The 16,020-nt window shown below is 44.3% G+C and overlaps 1 protein-coding gene across 3 annotated transcripts in view; it reads left to right on the forward strand.

The window, feature by feature from the left end:
• COL9A1 (collagen type IX alpha 1 chain) overlaps nucleotides 1-16,020 on the forward strand; it is an 83,080-nt gene that overhangs the window by 21,527 nt on the left and 45,533 nt on the right. For 2 of the 3 annotated variants that reach the window (XR_005022098.1, XM_036870855.1), the window contains exons 6-17: nucleotides 382-459; nucleotides 1,173-1,193; nucleotides 2,778-2,852; nucleotides 3,114-3,149; nucleotides 3,285-3,347; nucleotides 9,699-9,752; nucleotides 10,017-10,052; nucleotides 12,225-12,248; nucleotides 12,615-12,668; nucleotides 13,931-13,984; nucleotides 14,628-14,660; nucleotides 15,760-15,816. Coding sequence is in view for 2 of the 3 variants with exons in the window: in XM_036870855.1 (XP_036726750.1) it covers nucleotides 382-459; nucleotides 1,173-1,193; nucleotides 2,778-2,852; nucleotides 3,114-3,149; nucleotides 3,285-3,347; nucleotides 9,699-9,752; nucleotides 10,017-10,052; nucleotides 12,225-12,248; nucleotides 12,615-12,668; nucleotides 13,931-13,984; nucleotides 14,628-14,660; nucleotides 15,760-15,816 (585 nt within the window). In the remaining variant the exon portion in view is untranslated. Of the gene's footprint in view, nucleotides 1-381; nucleotides 460-961; nucleotides 1,111-1,172; nucleotides 1,194-2,777; nucleotides 2,853-3,113; nucleotides 3,150-3,284; nucleotides 3,348-9,698; nucleotides 9,753-10,016; nucleotides 10,053-12,224; nucleotides 12,249-12,614; nucleotides 12,669-13,930; nucleotides 13,985-14,627; nucleotides 14,661-15,759; nucleotides 15,817-16,020 lie in introns of those variants that run through there. The other variant, XM_036870857.1, reaches the window with a different exon arrangement.

Raw genomic sequence — 16,020 nt, forward strand, 5'->3', positions numbered from 1 at the left:
ACTTATTGGCTTGTGCCTAGGACAGTTTCCTGTTCTCTCTGAGACTCATTTTAACAGAATCTACCTCTTGAACGTTGTGATGAGGACAGAGATAGAAAGTCAGTGCCAGTGGTGGGTTTCCTGCCTAGGGCTGTGCTGGAGCAATGCAGAGCTAAAGTCATCTACATTCAATGATAGGAGAAAAGTGGGAAGGGTTTGCAGCCCATTTCCATTGGAAAAAAATGGTATTCAGGAACAAGAGTCCTGGTCCGCTGAGATCAACCAGTTCAAGTTGGTGACCAGACAATTAACAACTGGACCACACTTACAAACTCATCTCCTTTTTAAACGACCTGCTTCTGTGCTCCAAAAAGACCTGAACTGGCTGCTGTCTTTCCCCAGTTTGAACTTCAGTGGATGCTGATCCATTGTGACCCGCTGCGACCCAGGAGAGAAACTTGCCACGAGCTGCCAACCAGGGTAACCGTGAGTCCCTGGGCCACCTGCAAAGGCCACTTCCACCCAGCGTAGCTCCCGCCACCTCCACAAAATCCCCCCTCCCCACTCTCTTTCCCTAAAGAATCCAGGCTTTGCAGCCCAGACCAGATAGACAGTAAGGAAGCCCCGGTCCCACCCACAGCTGGGCGGGTAGAAACCACCTTGGGGCGGGGGTGTCTGTTTCTACCTTGTGTGGCTTACGACCCCCCCCCCTCCCCTCGCAAACATCTCCGCAAGAACACTGCCGGTCGCAGCCCTCAGTGGCACGCAGGCCATCGCCTTGGCTCCTAGGACAGCAGGATGCCGCCCTGGGGCGGGAGGGGCGCGGGCAGAACCGGCCTGAGCGGCCGCGGGGAAGGGGTTAAAAGGGACTGTTGTCATTCTATCCGTCCTCCCGGCCCCGCAAGCTCTCCTCCAATCCCCAGGACCCTCTCCGGGGCCACTCGCAAACAGGAGGAACTTACGCCTCTCTGTCTGGGGGCGCTCTTTGAGGGGACAAGGGCCACCGTGCGCGCGTGGAGGGCGGGCCCCGGGGATTAGCGGCGCGCGGCGGGGATGGCCTGGACGGCGCGGGCCCGCGGGGCCCTCGGGCTGGGACTGCTGCTGTCGGGGCTCTGCCTGTGCGCGGCTCAAGTAAGTTGCGCGCGGGTTTAGGGGGACGCCTTCCCACTGTCTCCCCATCTTTTCTTCTCCAGCCCAGCCAGACCACCGACCTGGTAAGCCAGGGGGCGCAGCCGTCGGGGGAGCCGCGGGGAAGGTGCCGAGCATCCCGTGGGCTGCCGGGCCCCGCGCATCCTGCGGCGAGCACGGTGGGAGGCGGGGGCCCTAGGTGACCCCTACGGTCCCGGAAAGGGCGCCCCCTCGCCCACCGGGCCCCCATACTGCAGGCTCAGGCGGTGGAGGCCGGCGGAGGCTGGAGGCCAGGGTTTAATTTTCAGCCTGACTGCTCCTCCCCTCCCCCCTCCCCCCTCCTCCCCTCCCCCCTCCTCCCCTCCCCCCTCCTCCCCTCCCCTCTCCTCCCCTTCCCCTCCTCTCTCCTCCCCTTCCCCTCCCCTCCCCTCTCCTCCCCTTCCCCTCCCCTCCCCTCCCCCTCCCCTCCCCTCCCCTCCCCTCCCCTCCCCTCCCCTCCCCTCCCCTCCCCTTCCCCTCCCCTCCCCTCCCCTTCCCCTCCCCTCGCCTCTCCTCACCTTCCCCTCCCCTCTCCTCACCTTCCCCTCCCCCTCTCCTCCCCCTCCCCTCCCCCCTCCTGGCGCAGTCCAGGGCAGCCCGGCGGGAGTAGGCGAGGTTCCAGCAAACTTTGCATCCCTCCCGCTGTGCCCGCCGGTCGGGGTGGACCCGCGGCCCGGACTCGCCTCGAAATTTCGGCAGCTTCCCGAAGGCTCGGCGTCTCCTCCCTCCGCCCAGGACAGGACCCCTCGGGGGCAGGGGAGCCAGAGCCGTTTGAGGTTTCACTTACAAAGACCCCATTGTAACCTGTCTGGTCACTGGAGTTTAGAAAAACCAAGTTTTCCTTGATGAAAGAAGCTTTTTTCTTTCTTTCTTTTTTCAAATTTAGAAGAGAGAGAGAGAAAAAAATCTCCCATTCCCTAAGCAAGGTGTGCAAACTATTTCAGAGGCCAGCCTTCTCTCTAACACCATCAAAGCTGAGCTGCTTGCAGCCGATAAAAGGGGTCACCCCCTAGGGTCAGCCTGAAATTTGGGGTGTTTCTGAAGCGAGCTGCCCAGATCTCCTGCAAGAGGATCGCTGCAGGCGGACCTGAAAAGAGGCCAGGCGCTCGCTGGGTCTCACCGCTTCTCCGCCCCATCCTCCCTTGTCTGTCCCTGAGAGGATTCCCCCAGCTCTCTCCTGAGCACAGGAAGGTCTACAGAATGACACTGTGGTTGATCTGGGCGGGCGCGCCTCCGCTCCCACCTGTTCAACTTTGGCCAAAACACTGACCCGCAATCACCGATTAAATCGAGGTATTTATTCAGTGACCACCATCTTCAAGATCGAATCCCTTGAGGAAGAGGCCCCCTCTTCCTCACAAGCCCCCTTCGGTTGAGTGCTCTGTAGACGTGAGGACTCCACCCTGGGGGCCTGGGTTGTGCTCTAACCTCACTGTCAGCCTCACTGAGAGCCTTGAGGAGGGGAAGAAGTCCCCTTGGAAGTTCGATCCCCGCGTGTTATGCTGGGTTCAAACCCCGGCCTCTGCAGGGCAGTGTCTTTACCGGGCCGCGCTGGGGGCCTCGGGCCCTGGTGCCCAGTTTTGCGTCGTTGCCCCACGTGCTCCACTAACCCGTGTGCGCTCTCTTGTCAGAGGGGCCCCCCGGGTGAGCAGGGTCCTCCGGGGCCGCCAGGCCCCCCTGGAGTCCCGGGCATCGACGGCATCGACGTAAGTGTCACCTTCCCCCAGCGGCTCGGGTGGGTTCTTTGAGAGCGCCCGGAGCCCCCCACCCAAAGGCGGGATGGGATGTGGGTGAGCCTGGAAGCCTGGGAATTTCGGAGGGAGGAGGTCACGTGTCCTGTGGCCCCGGTTGGTCACGGACCAGCACCGTTTAGCCCGTCCCCGTCCCCGATTCGTGAGGGGTTCTCCCGGAGGGGTCCCCAGTGCCCCCCTCTCACGGACTGCTCTCCCTTTCCTCCCGTCCTCCAGGGTGACCGAGGTCCGAAGGGTCCCCCGGGCCCCCCGGTAAGTGGATCAGCGCCTTGGCCCTCCACTTCCTTCCTTCCGACGTGGTCTGCAGCCACGTGCGTCAGAAGAGTCTCAACTTTGCCCCCTTTTCTCTCCTTTTTTCTGTCCCTGCCTCGCGCCCTCCCTGCCCAGGGCCCCCCGGGAGAGCCGGGAAAGCCGGGAGCTCCGGGCAAGCCTGGCACGCCGGGCGCAGACGTGAGTAGTGGGAACTGGGGGCGCGCAGCCGGGCCCAAGGCGTGTGTGCGTGTGTGTGTGTGCGTGTAGAGAGGCGCAGGCTGCAGGGGTGGGGGTGGCCGTGGTCCCAGCTGCAGCAGGGCTGTGGCCCTGAACTTGGCCTTGCGCGCGGGCTTGGCACGGACGTGGCCGTTTCTGCGCACGGGTCTGCGAGGGTGGAGGCTCCGCGCAGCTCCCTGGGGAGAGCACGCAGCGCTGGCATTTCCTGCTCTCGGAAAACATAGGTGGGTACCGGTTCCTGCCTCTAACCGTCCACTCCCCTGCTCACCCGGTGCCGGGGAGGAAGGATCCGACTGGCCTCTGCAGGGGCTTCCCAGCAAGCCGTCTCTGCCCTTGCCTTCTGCCACCCCCTAAATGCATTTAGAAAGAGAACATGTAGGGAAAGGTTCTTGAGGTTCTCCTCCTAAATCCCAAGGAAGAGAGAAGAGAAAGATGCTCTTGAGGGGAGGGTCTGAAGCGGGTGGGGATGGGTGGGAGCAGGGCTGGGGCAGGGAACTGGTCAGTACGCGGGGCACAGGAAATTCAAAACTAGTCCTCTCTCTTTCCACGGGTGTTTTCTTGGCTGACATCACTCCCAGAAATAAGCTGACTAGGGTTGCTTGAAGACCGGGAACCAGCAACCTCTCCCCAACCTACCCACCAGCACACCTGCCTTCCCCCCATCGGAAGGACTCTCAGATGCTGTGTGATACACCTAACACTAAGTAACATTTCTTCGGAGTAAAAGGACTTCAGGCCTCTCGGCTTCTCTGTCCGTACACCGGACTAATATTTATTGAGGTCTCACTGCAGGTCACCCCTTGACTTTGCCGCTGGGTACGAAGTGAAGTAAGATCCGGCACCTGCTCTCAGAGAACAGACAGGGCTGGGTCCCTCAAGTTATCCTTCAAGTTACCATTTCATGTGGTTTCCCCGAACTAAGGACTTTTCTAAATCAAAAAAAGCACCCGAAAACCTATGATTATAGATTCCGAGAACTTTTGACTGGAGTTTAAGACAGAGCCTTCATTTTGAGAAAAAGAAAAACCAAACAGCTAGATGTTAGTGGTTATTAAGATGTGCTTTCTTTATCAAGATTAGCATAATGAAAATATTTGTCTTTGCTATTCATTGCCTTAGGAGATATTGACTTTGTTTTATGCTTCAAGGGCCCTAGTTTGAACTTTCTATGTATGCAAAGTGGCAGTGCATGAGGTTCCCAGGGACTAATATTTGGATAATATGAAGTGAATATCAGCCTAATATTAGTATAATACAAACTGAAATTATATAACTTGTTGGCTATCAAGCTTTTCTTTGAAACTCCGTGAATTACTTATGACACATTATAACAAAAAAGTCTGATAAATACAAGGCCACTAAGTAAACCAGTAGCCCAATATAGGTTGGATTTATTTCTGCATTCCTTTGAAACGTGGACCTTGTTTTATGTGAAAAGAAAATTGATGATTAAATGACTATCATTATTATTGATTTTTGTGGTGGTTGAAGCATAAACCAATGACCTGAAGTCTTGTCTCACTATTGAGTTGCCATAATTTCAGACAGAGGACTAGAATTATCTGTGTCCCAATTCCATGGTGCTTTTGTAGCAGGCGCAACAAATTCTTCTTTACCTGTAAAGAAGAATAAAGACAATGCCTGGTTTTGCTTTATAAAGTAATTTCCACACTTAAACAGAAACTTGGGATAAATAAATGAAAGTTCTTCAAAATCTTCAGAAGTACAATGTAAATAACACTTACAAATAGTTTTTTTTTTCTTTGTCTATAGTTGCAGTACCACAGTGCAGATTTCCAAATCAGATTTCCAAAGTTGAAAAGTGTAAAATAGTAAGGTTTCTTATATCATAGAACTTTGACCCTGGAAGGTCCTCAGGGAGAAACTGATGAGGGCATTGAATCAATCTTCTGGAATTGCAAAGGAAAGCAAGAGAAAAAGAAAAAGAGAAAGGAAAGAGAGATAAAGTAAGAAATTTATGTACGCGCCAGTATTTTGGGCATTTTTAGAACTGAGCAAAAAATTAACTTTACTAATTTGCATTTGAGTAGAACTTTTTTTTCAAATGCAGTCACAAACATTATTTCCTTTAACTTTACAATAAGCTGGAAAGTAGATTTGGCTAATATTATTCTTCACAGATAAGGACACTGAATAATTATGAGGACGAGTAGTTCCCCCAGGGGCCCAGGGTTATTCAGTGGTTAAGATGGTGAAAGAAACCAGATTTCTTGATTTTTAGAGTCACTTTCTTTCCAGATAGCTTTGCCTCATGCAGATATGAATGAGGTTCTTAAATAGATGAATATTTGGAGAAAACAGGGAGAAAATGAATGATAGTGAATTTTTGTTATCTGAATTACCAACCAAGAAATATGATATTAAAAATTCAATGGATAGTGAAAATATTTTGATATTTTATAATTACTTGTAAATATTGGTATAAATTTCATGTTCACCAAATTTTGAAATGGAGCCACATGCAACTTCCAAGATCCTGACCTGCAAAGTTTTTTATTCCACTCTTTTGACACATTTGACATTTTAAACAGACCTTTTACCCTAAGTTGAGAATAGACCTTGAGACTAATGAAATACTAGAAACTGGATCAGAGTTTGCTGTTTGTCTCTGGGCTTGAGAGCTAAGTAAGTGGGAAAGCGTAAGTTGTCTTTCTTGGTAGGTGAACCTAAGTGCAGTGGTGGGACCTGAACCCTCCAACCCTGGTTCACTGCAAAGCTGTATTTTTTGGTAATGTTAACAAATGGTTAATCAGATGGTGTTTGGAAGGATCTGAAAGGAACATGGCTTAAAGGTAATTATCCTGAATCAAGTGGATTTTTGACAGAAAATGTAAACGAGTCATGGCAGCTAGTCTTGTAGGGTTATGTGTTGGGTCTCTTGAGCTGAGTGGTTGGAATGTTGGAAGGAAATTACTGTTGACGGCTGGTGTGCTCTGCCAGGCAGCAGCAGGCAATTTCAGAACACAGTTGGCTTTAACATCACCCCGTATAGCACTTTATCTTCATTGGCATTCATATGAAAGCAATTCTTTCTGCCACTGGCGATATTTTCCTCTAGTCATTTCTTTGACAAATAAGAATGATTGCAAGTTGGAGTTGTATGCGTGCATCTGTAAATGTAAATTGTAGGAGATTTATGTGCATACGTATAAAATCCCTCCTTTCCTGCTAAGACTTTAGTAAGTTGATTCTTTCCCCTTATAGACATGTAAAATTAAAGAGGTCAGAGCTTGGTTGGAAGCTCTGCTCCCAAAGGACAACTGTGCTGTTATCATTCATCACTCATATTCTTATAGGCACTTTTGCTGTGGCATGCTTAGTGAGCTCTGTAAAGTAGTATTTTGTTTTTCATTCGTATAGCATCCATCTCAGATACAGAGAAGAGGAATTAGAATGAAGTACAGGAATTAGAGTTAAGCCATGCTACTTTTTACAGTAAAGAGATTAGAACATCCTCTGAATGTATACAACTATCATCCCTGATAGATGTTATGTGATTAGGATAGTGAGTCATAAAGAAACTACTCTGAAAGGTCAGTTTAAGTGGAAATAGTCAGGCAGCAAAAAAAATGTGAGGGGGGCCGTGAAGCACAGTGCCTGTGGTTAATACGTAGATTTTTTTGCTTGTTTATTTGCAGAACCCCTTCTGAATGAGGTTTTAAGCTCCCAGAGGGCAGGAGACATCACTTCATGTGAACTCTTCATTAGCATCTAGTGTAGTCTGACCACACAATAATGATGATAATAAGAACAGCTAACATGAACTCAGTGTCTGCTCTGTTGTAAACACTCTGTGTGTAATATCCCAGTGAATGTTCAAAATTACCATATGAGTTAGATATTATTATACCTATTTTACAGATTAGGAAACTGAGGCTGCATACAGTTGAGCAACTTGCCCATGGTTGCACAGGAATTAAGTGCCAGAGTCGGGATTTGAACCAAAAGTAAAGATGATGTGGAAGGACAGGTGTGAAATGCCTCCACCCAACAGGCTAACCCAAATTAATTTATTCAGTAGTCGTGTACTGAGTGTGTGTTAGATGTCGGGACAATGTGCTAGGATTGTAATGGACGTAGTCCTGTCCTCATGGAGCTTATGCTTTTCTACATGGCTAGTTCTTAAAAGAGTTCACTGGATCATTGGACACCAGAATGTATTTTCATTAATTCAAAGAGCCTCCTAGTGATTAGACATAGTTTATCATGTCTTATGGAAGACAGTATAAATAAGAAGTGACTGGAAGCAGGCCTCCAGGGTATCCAGCCATTCTGCTTCCTTATTATGGAGCTGAAGTTCTACCATATACAGTAGCTACTGTCCTCCAACCTTGTCAGTTATTTCAATCACTGAGTGAAGATGGTTAGCTGGCTGTGTGTGTGGGAATTGACCAGGATTGGTCTTGGAGGGTATATGCATAGAGTGGACATTAGACGCCCCATTCGTCAGACATGCCCTGAGGTTTATAAAACCCATGTGCCATATGTGTTACCAGAGTGCCCCTGCAGGAATGGTTTGTTTGCTGAAATACAAAAGCCAACGTTCCGTTACCATAGGTGCTCAGCAACTAAGATGCTGGGGCCTGTTCCCAAGTTACAGCGTTACAGTTATACTGGGGAGATTGAAAATCTAAGTCTGTCAGAAACTCTTCCGTGTGTGTTTAATAACTTTATTCTTTGCTAAATTTCCAGTAATTAACATTTTCAACTCATTCTTTTCTACTTCCTTTGATTCACTCTTTGGGGTTATGAGGGAAATTAATTGATGTAGAGGAATGTAAAAGTGGTGATCAGTGAAATAGTTTTCTATATAAGCTACATGACTGCGTTTTCTTGATATTTATGCAGACTATGACAGATTAAATATAGATTTTGGTGATTATTTTTAAGTAGTGCTTTCATATTTTCAAGGAATCCATTCCTCAATTAATATCATTTTAGTCTTTTTCAAAATCTTGATAATGTATAGGTTTTATAAGGTATTTATATTGTATATGCATGCATATATGTATATGTACATATATGTATGTATATATCTATAGATACACATATTTGTCTTTAGCAAGGTGTTCCCTTCAAGATGACATTATAAATGACAACATCTGAAAGTAAAGAAAAAATTAAAAAGATAAAAATGCGTCTTTACCTGACGCATTTGGAAATTTGGATGTACATGTAGTGTTATCATGCTTTGACATCTATTAAGTCAATTACTGTGAAACACATTTATAACCATCATATGTAAAGCTAAAGCAGTTATTAAAGCATCACTTCCAAACATTGTCATTTTCCCTACTAATTTTCAGTAACTGACTTAAATTCTGCATACTGAGTGGCACACATGAAAATGTATACTTAATAATTAGCTGTTTTACTAAGGGAGATAACCTAGAAACATACATGCTCTCAAGTGATTCAACTTTAAAAGTTAATGTATTCCCTAAGCAGTCGTCTTTGCTAAGATGACTAGAGAGCTTTAGACTGCTCTAAGGCAATAATGAGATGGATTAGTTTTAATTACTATTGAAGGAACATTTTAACTCTCAAGACGTTATTCAGAAGCTACAGAGAGGGCTTCCCTGGTGGCGCAGTGGTTGAGAATCTGCCTGCCAATGCAGGGGACACGAGTTCGAGCCCTGGTCTGGGAAAAGCCCACATGCCACGGAGCAACTAGGCCCGTGAGCCACAATTACTGAGCCTGCGCGTCTGGAGCCTGTGCTCCTCAACAAGAGAGGCCGCGATAGTGAGAGGCCCGCGCACCGCGATGAAGAGTGGCCCCCGCTCGCCACAACTAGAGAGAAAGCTCTCGCACAGAAACGAAGACCCAACACAGCCAAAAATAAATAAATAAATAAATAATAATTAAAAAATAAAAAGCTACAGAGGCATACAGTATTTTTGTTTTATAAACAAAGTAAAGGAGGTACATAAATATGGCTAAATGGCAGAGCCAAGACCTGTTGTCCTATCAGATTTACCTATTAGAACACTGTAACTATTATTTTGCATTTTTCAAAGCAGAGACAAAAGTACTAAATTATTGAACCCTGTGATAAACAATGCATTTAGCAGGAAGTTAGGAATAGGATAGAATTTATCAACAGAAAGTAACTAACAGGCAGATCTTAAACATTAGCTTTGAGAAAGAATATGCAAAGGTATTTTTTTACAAATATTTGTACCATACATAGGTAACCATCCTGTATATAATTAATAAATTAAGTAAAATTATCCACTTAGTGGTTTGCCTAAGGATGCTGTATTAGTTCTAACATCATCTTGCTTTATTAGGGATTAACAGGACCTAACGGATCTCCTGGCTCTGTTGGACCGAGAGGACAGAAAGTAAGTTAGCCACCTGGTATTAATTGCTGGTATTAATTAAGTGTGGAAGCATAATTTCATTGTGGTGTTTCCAAATCAACTAACAGATTAGTTGTGAAGTAGCTGAAATACACTTGTTCAACTAAAATCGTGTTTCAGTTGAATAAAATTACATCCGAAACACCAGGATGGAGTGTTGTAATGATCTCAATATTTACGCAGTTTGCACACTTACGTATTCATTCTACTAAAAGCTAAGTACAATGGAGCTATTTTTATTTTTAGGGGGAACCTGGCGTGCCGGGACCTCGTGGATTTCCAGTAAGTAAATGTAAAGTGACGTGGTTGATAATCTCCTATCTTTAGGTAAAATTCTGCCACTGTGAAATTTTTCAATGTAGTTTTCTACATAATACACATCACAAAGAAGTTTATGACTTATCTGCTATGATAAGCATTCTGACTATGAGTAGAGAAATTTTAGAGCTATTTGAATGTATGGTGTAAAATACATACATCTGTTTGCAGGTGGCGTTTCCCAATAGACATCTCCCTCTCTGTCCCCACTGATGGAAAATGTTTCTTGCATAACAAAAGCAAATCTAAGTATTCAGTGTTTAGACCTGGGCATCACCCCACTTTCTTCACAACTGGTTTTATCTCTAATGAAATATTGGCTGTCAGATATGTCAGATATCATCACCCACCTGGTTCCCTGGCAAGTCTTTTTCTACATTGCACAATCTGGCAGACTTGTGCTATTTCAGTCTACAAGAGAACTGGGGTCTCAGGCTGCTATCTTTTTTTCTATTTTGCTCTTCATTCCTCTTTTGTTCTTGTCATGAATCTGTATTTTTCCTCCTTGTTTTCTATTCTCACTGTTTTCTTTGCCTTATTTCGGTGTCTGTCAACTTTTCCATTGTAAGTCTATTTGCAGAAGTGAATATCTTGCTGGCCTTTCTCCCATATTTTCAGCTCAGAGCTCAACATCTTATAGAGATGCTTTTTTTTTTTTTTTTTTTAGATTTAGTGAAATTTATCAAACCACTAGTTCTCTGATAATGAAATAACTTATTGATTACTTCGGTATTGCCAAGCAGAACATTTATTCCCCAAATTGATCCACATATTAAAATGTTCAAATAGAAGTAATTTTTCAAAGAATGGCTTAAAAAAGTCCCACTTATCATTAAAACATACTGGTCATGTGAAATTCATGCTTGTTGTGGCTGCCTAAATAATTAGAAATAATAATATCATTATCAGAGGATGTACACTGATTCCACTGGGTGCTTCATATAAGGATATTTTAGAAAAGGAGCTCTGGAAGTATAAGCTATCAGGAATACGGTATCAGAGACAGTTATGAATACAAGGGATTCAAGCCAACAGAGGAGAGGAAACCCAAGGCCGGGAGACTGACCCTGGAAAGCATAGAGAGAATAGGAGCTCTAGGTAGCTGATGCTCAGTTTTATTAGGTTCAACAAGCGTAGAATTAGAGCTTCTTATGTACTAGGCCCTGTGCTTGGAACTGAGGTTGCGAGGCTGCAGAAGGCGTGGTTTCAACCCTTGATTACACGCAGTTCAGCGTTGCTCAAGAGATAGAAAATGTAAAGGAGCGTGAGATGGGGTGACCAGCTCTAAAATAAAATTCAGCATACTAAATTAGGATCCATTGGAGGTTATTTCATGAGTGACACCGTTTCATTTTCAGTATCTCCTGGATTTGGGGTCTGGACATATAGCCCTACCTGTCGAAGGGTGTGTTTCTAAACCCTTTTCTTCTCCCCTGCCTCTCTGTGCTAAAGGGAGAGAACTTTAGGAAGTTCTCTCCTAAACTAGGGAGAGGAAGTTTGGGGAACTTCCAAATATCACATTATAAACTTTAAAGCAGTATTATATTGCTTTTAATGTAGGTTTCTTATGAAACACGACAAGTGATATCACTTATATGCAGAATTTAAAACATGATACAAGTGAACTCATTTACAAAACAGAAAGAGGTCCACAGACATAGAAAACAAACTTATGGTTACTAAAGGGGGAAGAGGGGGAGGGATAAATTAGGAGTTTGGGATTAGCATATACAAACTACTACATACAAAATAGAAAATCAACAAGGACCTACTGTATAGCACAGGGAACTATATGCATCATCTTGTAATAACCTACAATGGAAAAGAATAAGAAAAAGTCTGGTTGTGCCTCTTTGTGAGTAACGGTATTTTGGTTTTCTTTAAAAAAAAGTTTGGAAAAAATATTACTGGTTAGCTTAGACATCAAAAGAATATTAGAGGAGCTGAAGCAAATTTCTTCCTTTAGAAGTAGAGCCGTGTTTGCTTTTCTTTACCCAGTCCTTTCTGTAGAATGAACATCTTATGTTTATTTAGTGATAAGCTTTATTGTTTATTTTTGAACTGAGTTATTTCTGCGTCTGTATTTACACTAAGTATGGGTCACGTACCGTAACAACTTTTATTTTAATCTTTTAGGGCCGTGGTATTCCTGGACCTCCTGTAAGTATTATCTCTTGGTTTGTTTTACATAGTCTACAAAAATGGCCCATTTCTCAGATCCCAACCCTAGGCTCCAGCTAACACTGTACCCAGTGGTGTTTATAGTGTCCTACCTGAATGATCTTAGGGGGCTACTATGACAGCACCCCTATTCTGCTAACAGTATTTTATTAATTTAAGGAATTTCTGTTAATTTAATTAATTTCTATTTAAGTAATTAAAATTTGGTCAAATGGGTCATCTCGTTGGAAACCAAAGCTAGCACAGATACATAATTCTAAGTCAGTTTATCGTATTTGATATCACTTGTCATAGATTGTAAAAACATCCATAAATCACCGTGTCCCTTTAATTTGTTGACTGCAGGGTCCTCCTGGGGGAGCAGGGCTCCCCGGAGAGCTTGGCCGTGTTGGACCGATTGTGAGTACACACACACACAGCGCATTGATAGACATTTGCTGATTTAACTGAAGATGTTACTAGGGAAGGCACATTGCGCTAACTGTATGCTTCCCCCTTCAAATCCAGGAAACGGCAGATGAATTTCATTCCAGTTTATAATATTGACAAGGACCAGGGTAATAATGCTCCATCGTTTTTGTAGAGTGATTTAAATTTTTTCCCCGAAGTTTTCAGCTAAACTTTTCTTCCCAACTTCTAGAATTAGTGATCAAGTCGAGAAGTGTCACCTTCGTTTTACAGACTCTCAGCCAGGATTGGGGTCCAGTGTCTTTTGTATTAGTCTCTCTGCAGGAAATGAAGTGAATAGCCTAAAATTCCTACCAGGTACACTTATGTTAGGATCATGAAATCATAATCGAACTGACAGAACTTAACTTTAGTCAGTAAAGAGCTGAACTTCATGGAAGAAATTGCTGGTAATGTGTTTGATGTTAATATTCAATAAATATGCAAAAAAAGTTGAATCATTGATGTTATCTGAACGATAGGTAATAGTAAATCCATTGAGAGTCTGTAGGTGCTACTGTTTGAAAAATTTATTTAGTGAATGATGAATGAATATGAAATGATTGTAAAATTGATTGTCAGATGCTTTTGACTTCTTATGAGAGAACATTAGGAAGGAAAAGTTGTGCCAGGAGTGAACTCTGGATATTAAGTCTAACTGGAATCCATTTTCATCTGAATGGCATATTTGAACTTAGCCATCTTGATCTTCTGTCCCAATTGCAAGAGCGTGCAGTGACAGACCGAGTGACAGCTTCTGGGTGAAGAGCCCCAGGGGTGGCTGGCCCTGCAGAGGTGACGACCTTCCCTGCTGCAGCTTCAGGCAGGCGCAAGCCTTCCTTGCTGCTGTTAGCTGGACGGCACTAGCAGTATTGGCTGTTCTGGTTCCCCTGAAAATCAACTAGAAAAATACGTAGTGTTTCCAGTTTGTTTGCAGAGTAGACAAAGTGATCATCCTATAGGGAAGAACTGGCTTTTTTCCCCAAGTCTCCCTCTGCCTTGTCTTATTACTTTGGTGAGACCGGAACTCCTTTATTCTTCTGGTTTTGTGGAGGTAATTGGATTGTGGGTCCCCCATCGATTTTGGTGGCAGGTCCATGCAGGCTGAGCTCTGCAGGGTTTCTAGGAATGCCAGTTTCTCATGCCTCAGCAGTTTTGTGCGCTACGTTTTGACATGTGTATAACCACTGTGTCACAATTTTCAAATAACTTAGGGTGACCCTGGGAGAAGAGGACCACCGGGCCCCCCTGGTCCCCCGGGACCCAGCGTAAGTTATTTGCAGCTTGAATTTCTCTGCGTCTGAGAGTTGGGATTAAAGAAACCTAAGAACCAAAAATGGAAGTACCTTTAAATCAAGTCATTGTCCTAAAATTCCAGAATGACTATGATTTTTTCACTTATTCAGAGCTGGTCTTTTTAGGCCAGAATAGTAGAGAAATCACAAGAATTTAAAAGATGGTTTTCACAGGGAATGGTTTACTCATTGTATTTGAAGTGCTTTGAGGGTTGTGATTTCTCAAATGTTCAAAACTTGGACATATAAAAGGAACATTTTCAAAGGAACTAGTTTTTACAAAGGATTTACACAGTTAAGTACTTTTTAAAATGCGGTTAATTAGGAGATTATCCTTATTTTGAATTTATGATTTAGAGTTCTCCATATTTTCTATTCTCTCATTTTATTTCCCTTCAATCCCCTGAAAGAAATAATCTACTGCAATTTAGGTTTCTCCAAACAGAATAGGCCAAGTCAAGTTTTTAGAATGTTAGCATATTATATGCTATTTATTCCTTATAGGTTATTGAACAAATACATTGACTGTATTTTTGTCCAATGAACTTTCTGTTATTAGTAGTTTGAATGAAAATGTTTCACTATATTCTTAACTTTAGTATTTTCTTTACTTTAGGGAACAATTGGCTTTCATGATGGAGATCCATTGGTAAGACGTTTTCCTTTGAACAAAGTACAGTTTAGGTCAAAGACCAGGAATTCTCTTTAAAAGGTGAATTCTCTTTAAAATGACCTCACTGGAATATGCTGTATTTCTGTCTTTTACTTTACTCAGATAGCAGAGCAGTCGGCCGGACTGGTGACCTGGTCACTTGTGTACACTCAAAAAAACCATTTTTCATTATAGAAATATCTTTTTTTCCATAATCTTTTTACTTTATGACTAAGACATGCTTTTTTTTTTTTTCTTAATTGAGGGGAGAATTTCTTAAATTTATTTATTTATTTATTTATTTATTTTTGGCTGTGTTGGGTCTTCGTTTCCGTGCGAGGGCTTTCTCTAGTTGCGGCAAGTGGGGGCCACTCTTCATCGCGGTGCGTGGGCCTCTCACTGTCGCGGCCTCTCTTGTTGCAGAGCACAGGCTCCAGAGGCGCAGGCTCAGTAGTTGTGGCTCACGGGCCCAGTTGCTCTGCGGCATGTGGGATCCTCCCAGACCAGGGCTCGAACCCATGCCCCCTGCATTAGCAGGCAGATTCTCAACCACTGCGCCACCAGGGAAGCCCTAAGACATGTTTTTTTACCAGAGCACTGCAATGTTAGAAGATAGAAGTCAAATAATCCCCTCTGAGACTTGTTTTACTTGCAGACTGATATTCAAGTGATGTAGGGAAACTGCACTAAATGCAATTTTGGTCCATTTGTTGGGGGGACGTGACCCTTAGGACGGAGCTGTTGGAGTGGGGGGCAGGTGGGAGGGGACAAAGGTCAGGTCTTGGGACAGTGGCCTGTCTGCAATCATTTTATTTTTTTAACAAGTTAAATCTGAAGTAAATATGGCAAAATAGTAACATTCATTAAATCTGGGTGGCGGATACATGGGGAAAGGGTTTGTTATGTTCTCTGTACTTTTCTGTAAGCTAGGAATATTTCCGAGTTTAAAAATAAAAGAATAAAAAAGGAAAGGGGGTAGTCAGAGTTATTTAATGAATGTAATTGAATTGGGGTTCTGTAGCTGGAATCCTAAAAGACGTACCCTTTTGTCATAAAGTGGAAGCTCTGGTTTACTGTCTCTCTGTCTCTCTGGCAGTGTCCCCATTCCTGTCCACCGGGTCGCTCTGGATATCCAGGCCTGCCAGGCATGAGGGTAAGAGAATAATTTCCATGCTGGATTCTGTTTTCAAGAGTATTATCCACAGGAAAAGTAGAGCCTTTCCTTGAAGCACTGGCCTTTCTGGTGCGGAGTGCCCACTTTGACGGATTAGGCAAGTCTGTGTCGCTTATTCTGTGGTCCTTATACAGTCCTGGAGATTCCCGCTGGTACCCTGACAGACACAGATGCTTGATTATT

The sequence above is a fragment of the Balaenoptera musculus genome, chromosome 12 (genome assembly GCF_009873245.2).
Source record: "Balaenoptera musculus isolate JJ_BM4_2016_0621 chromosome 12, mBalMus1.pri.v3, whole genome shotgun sequence".
In the NCBI taxonomy this organism is placed as follows: Eukaryota; Metazoa; Chordata; class Mammalia; order Artiodactyla; family Balaenopteridae; genus Balaenoptera; species Balaenoptera musculus.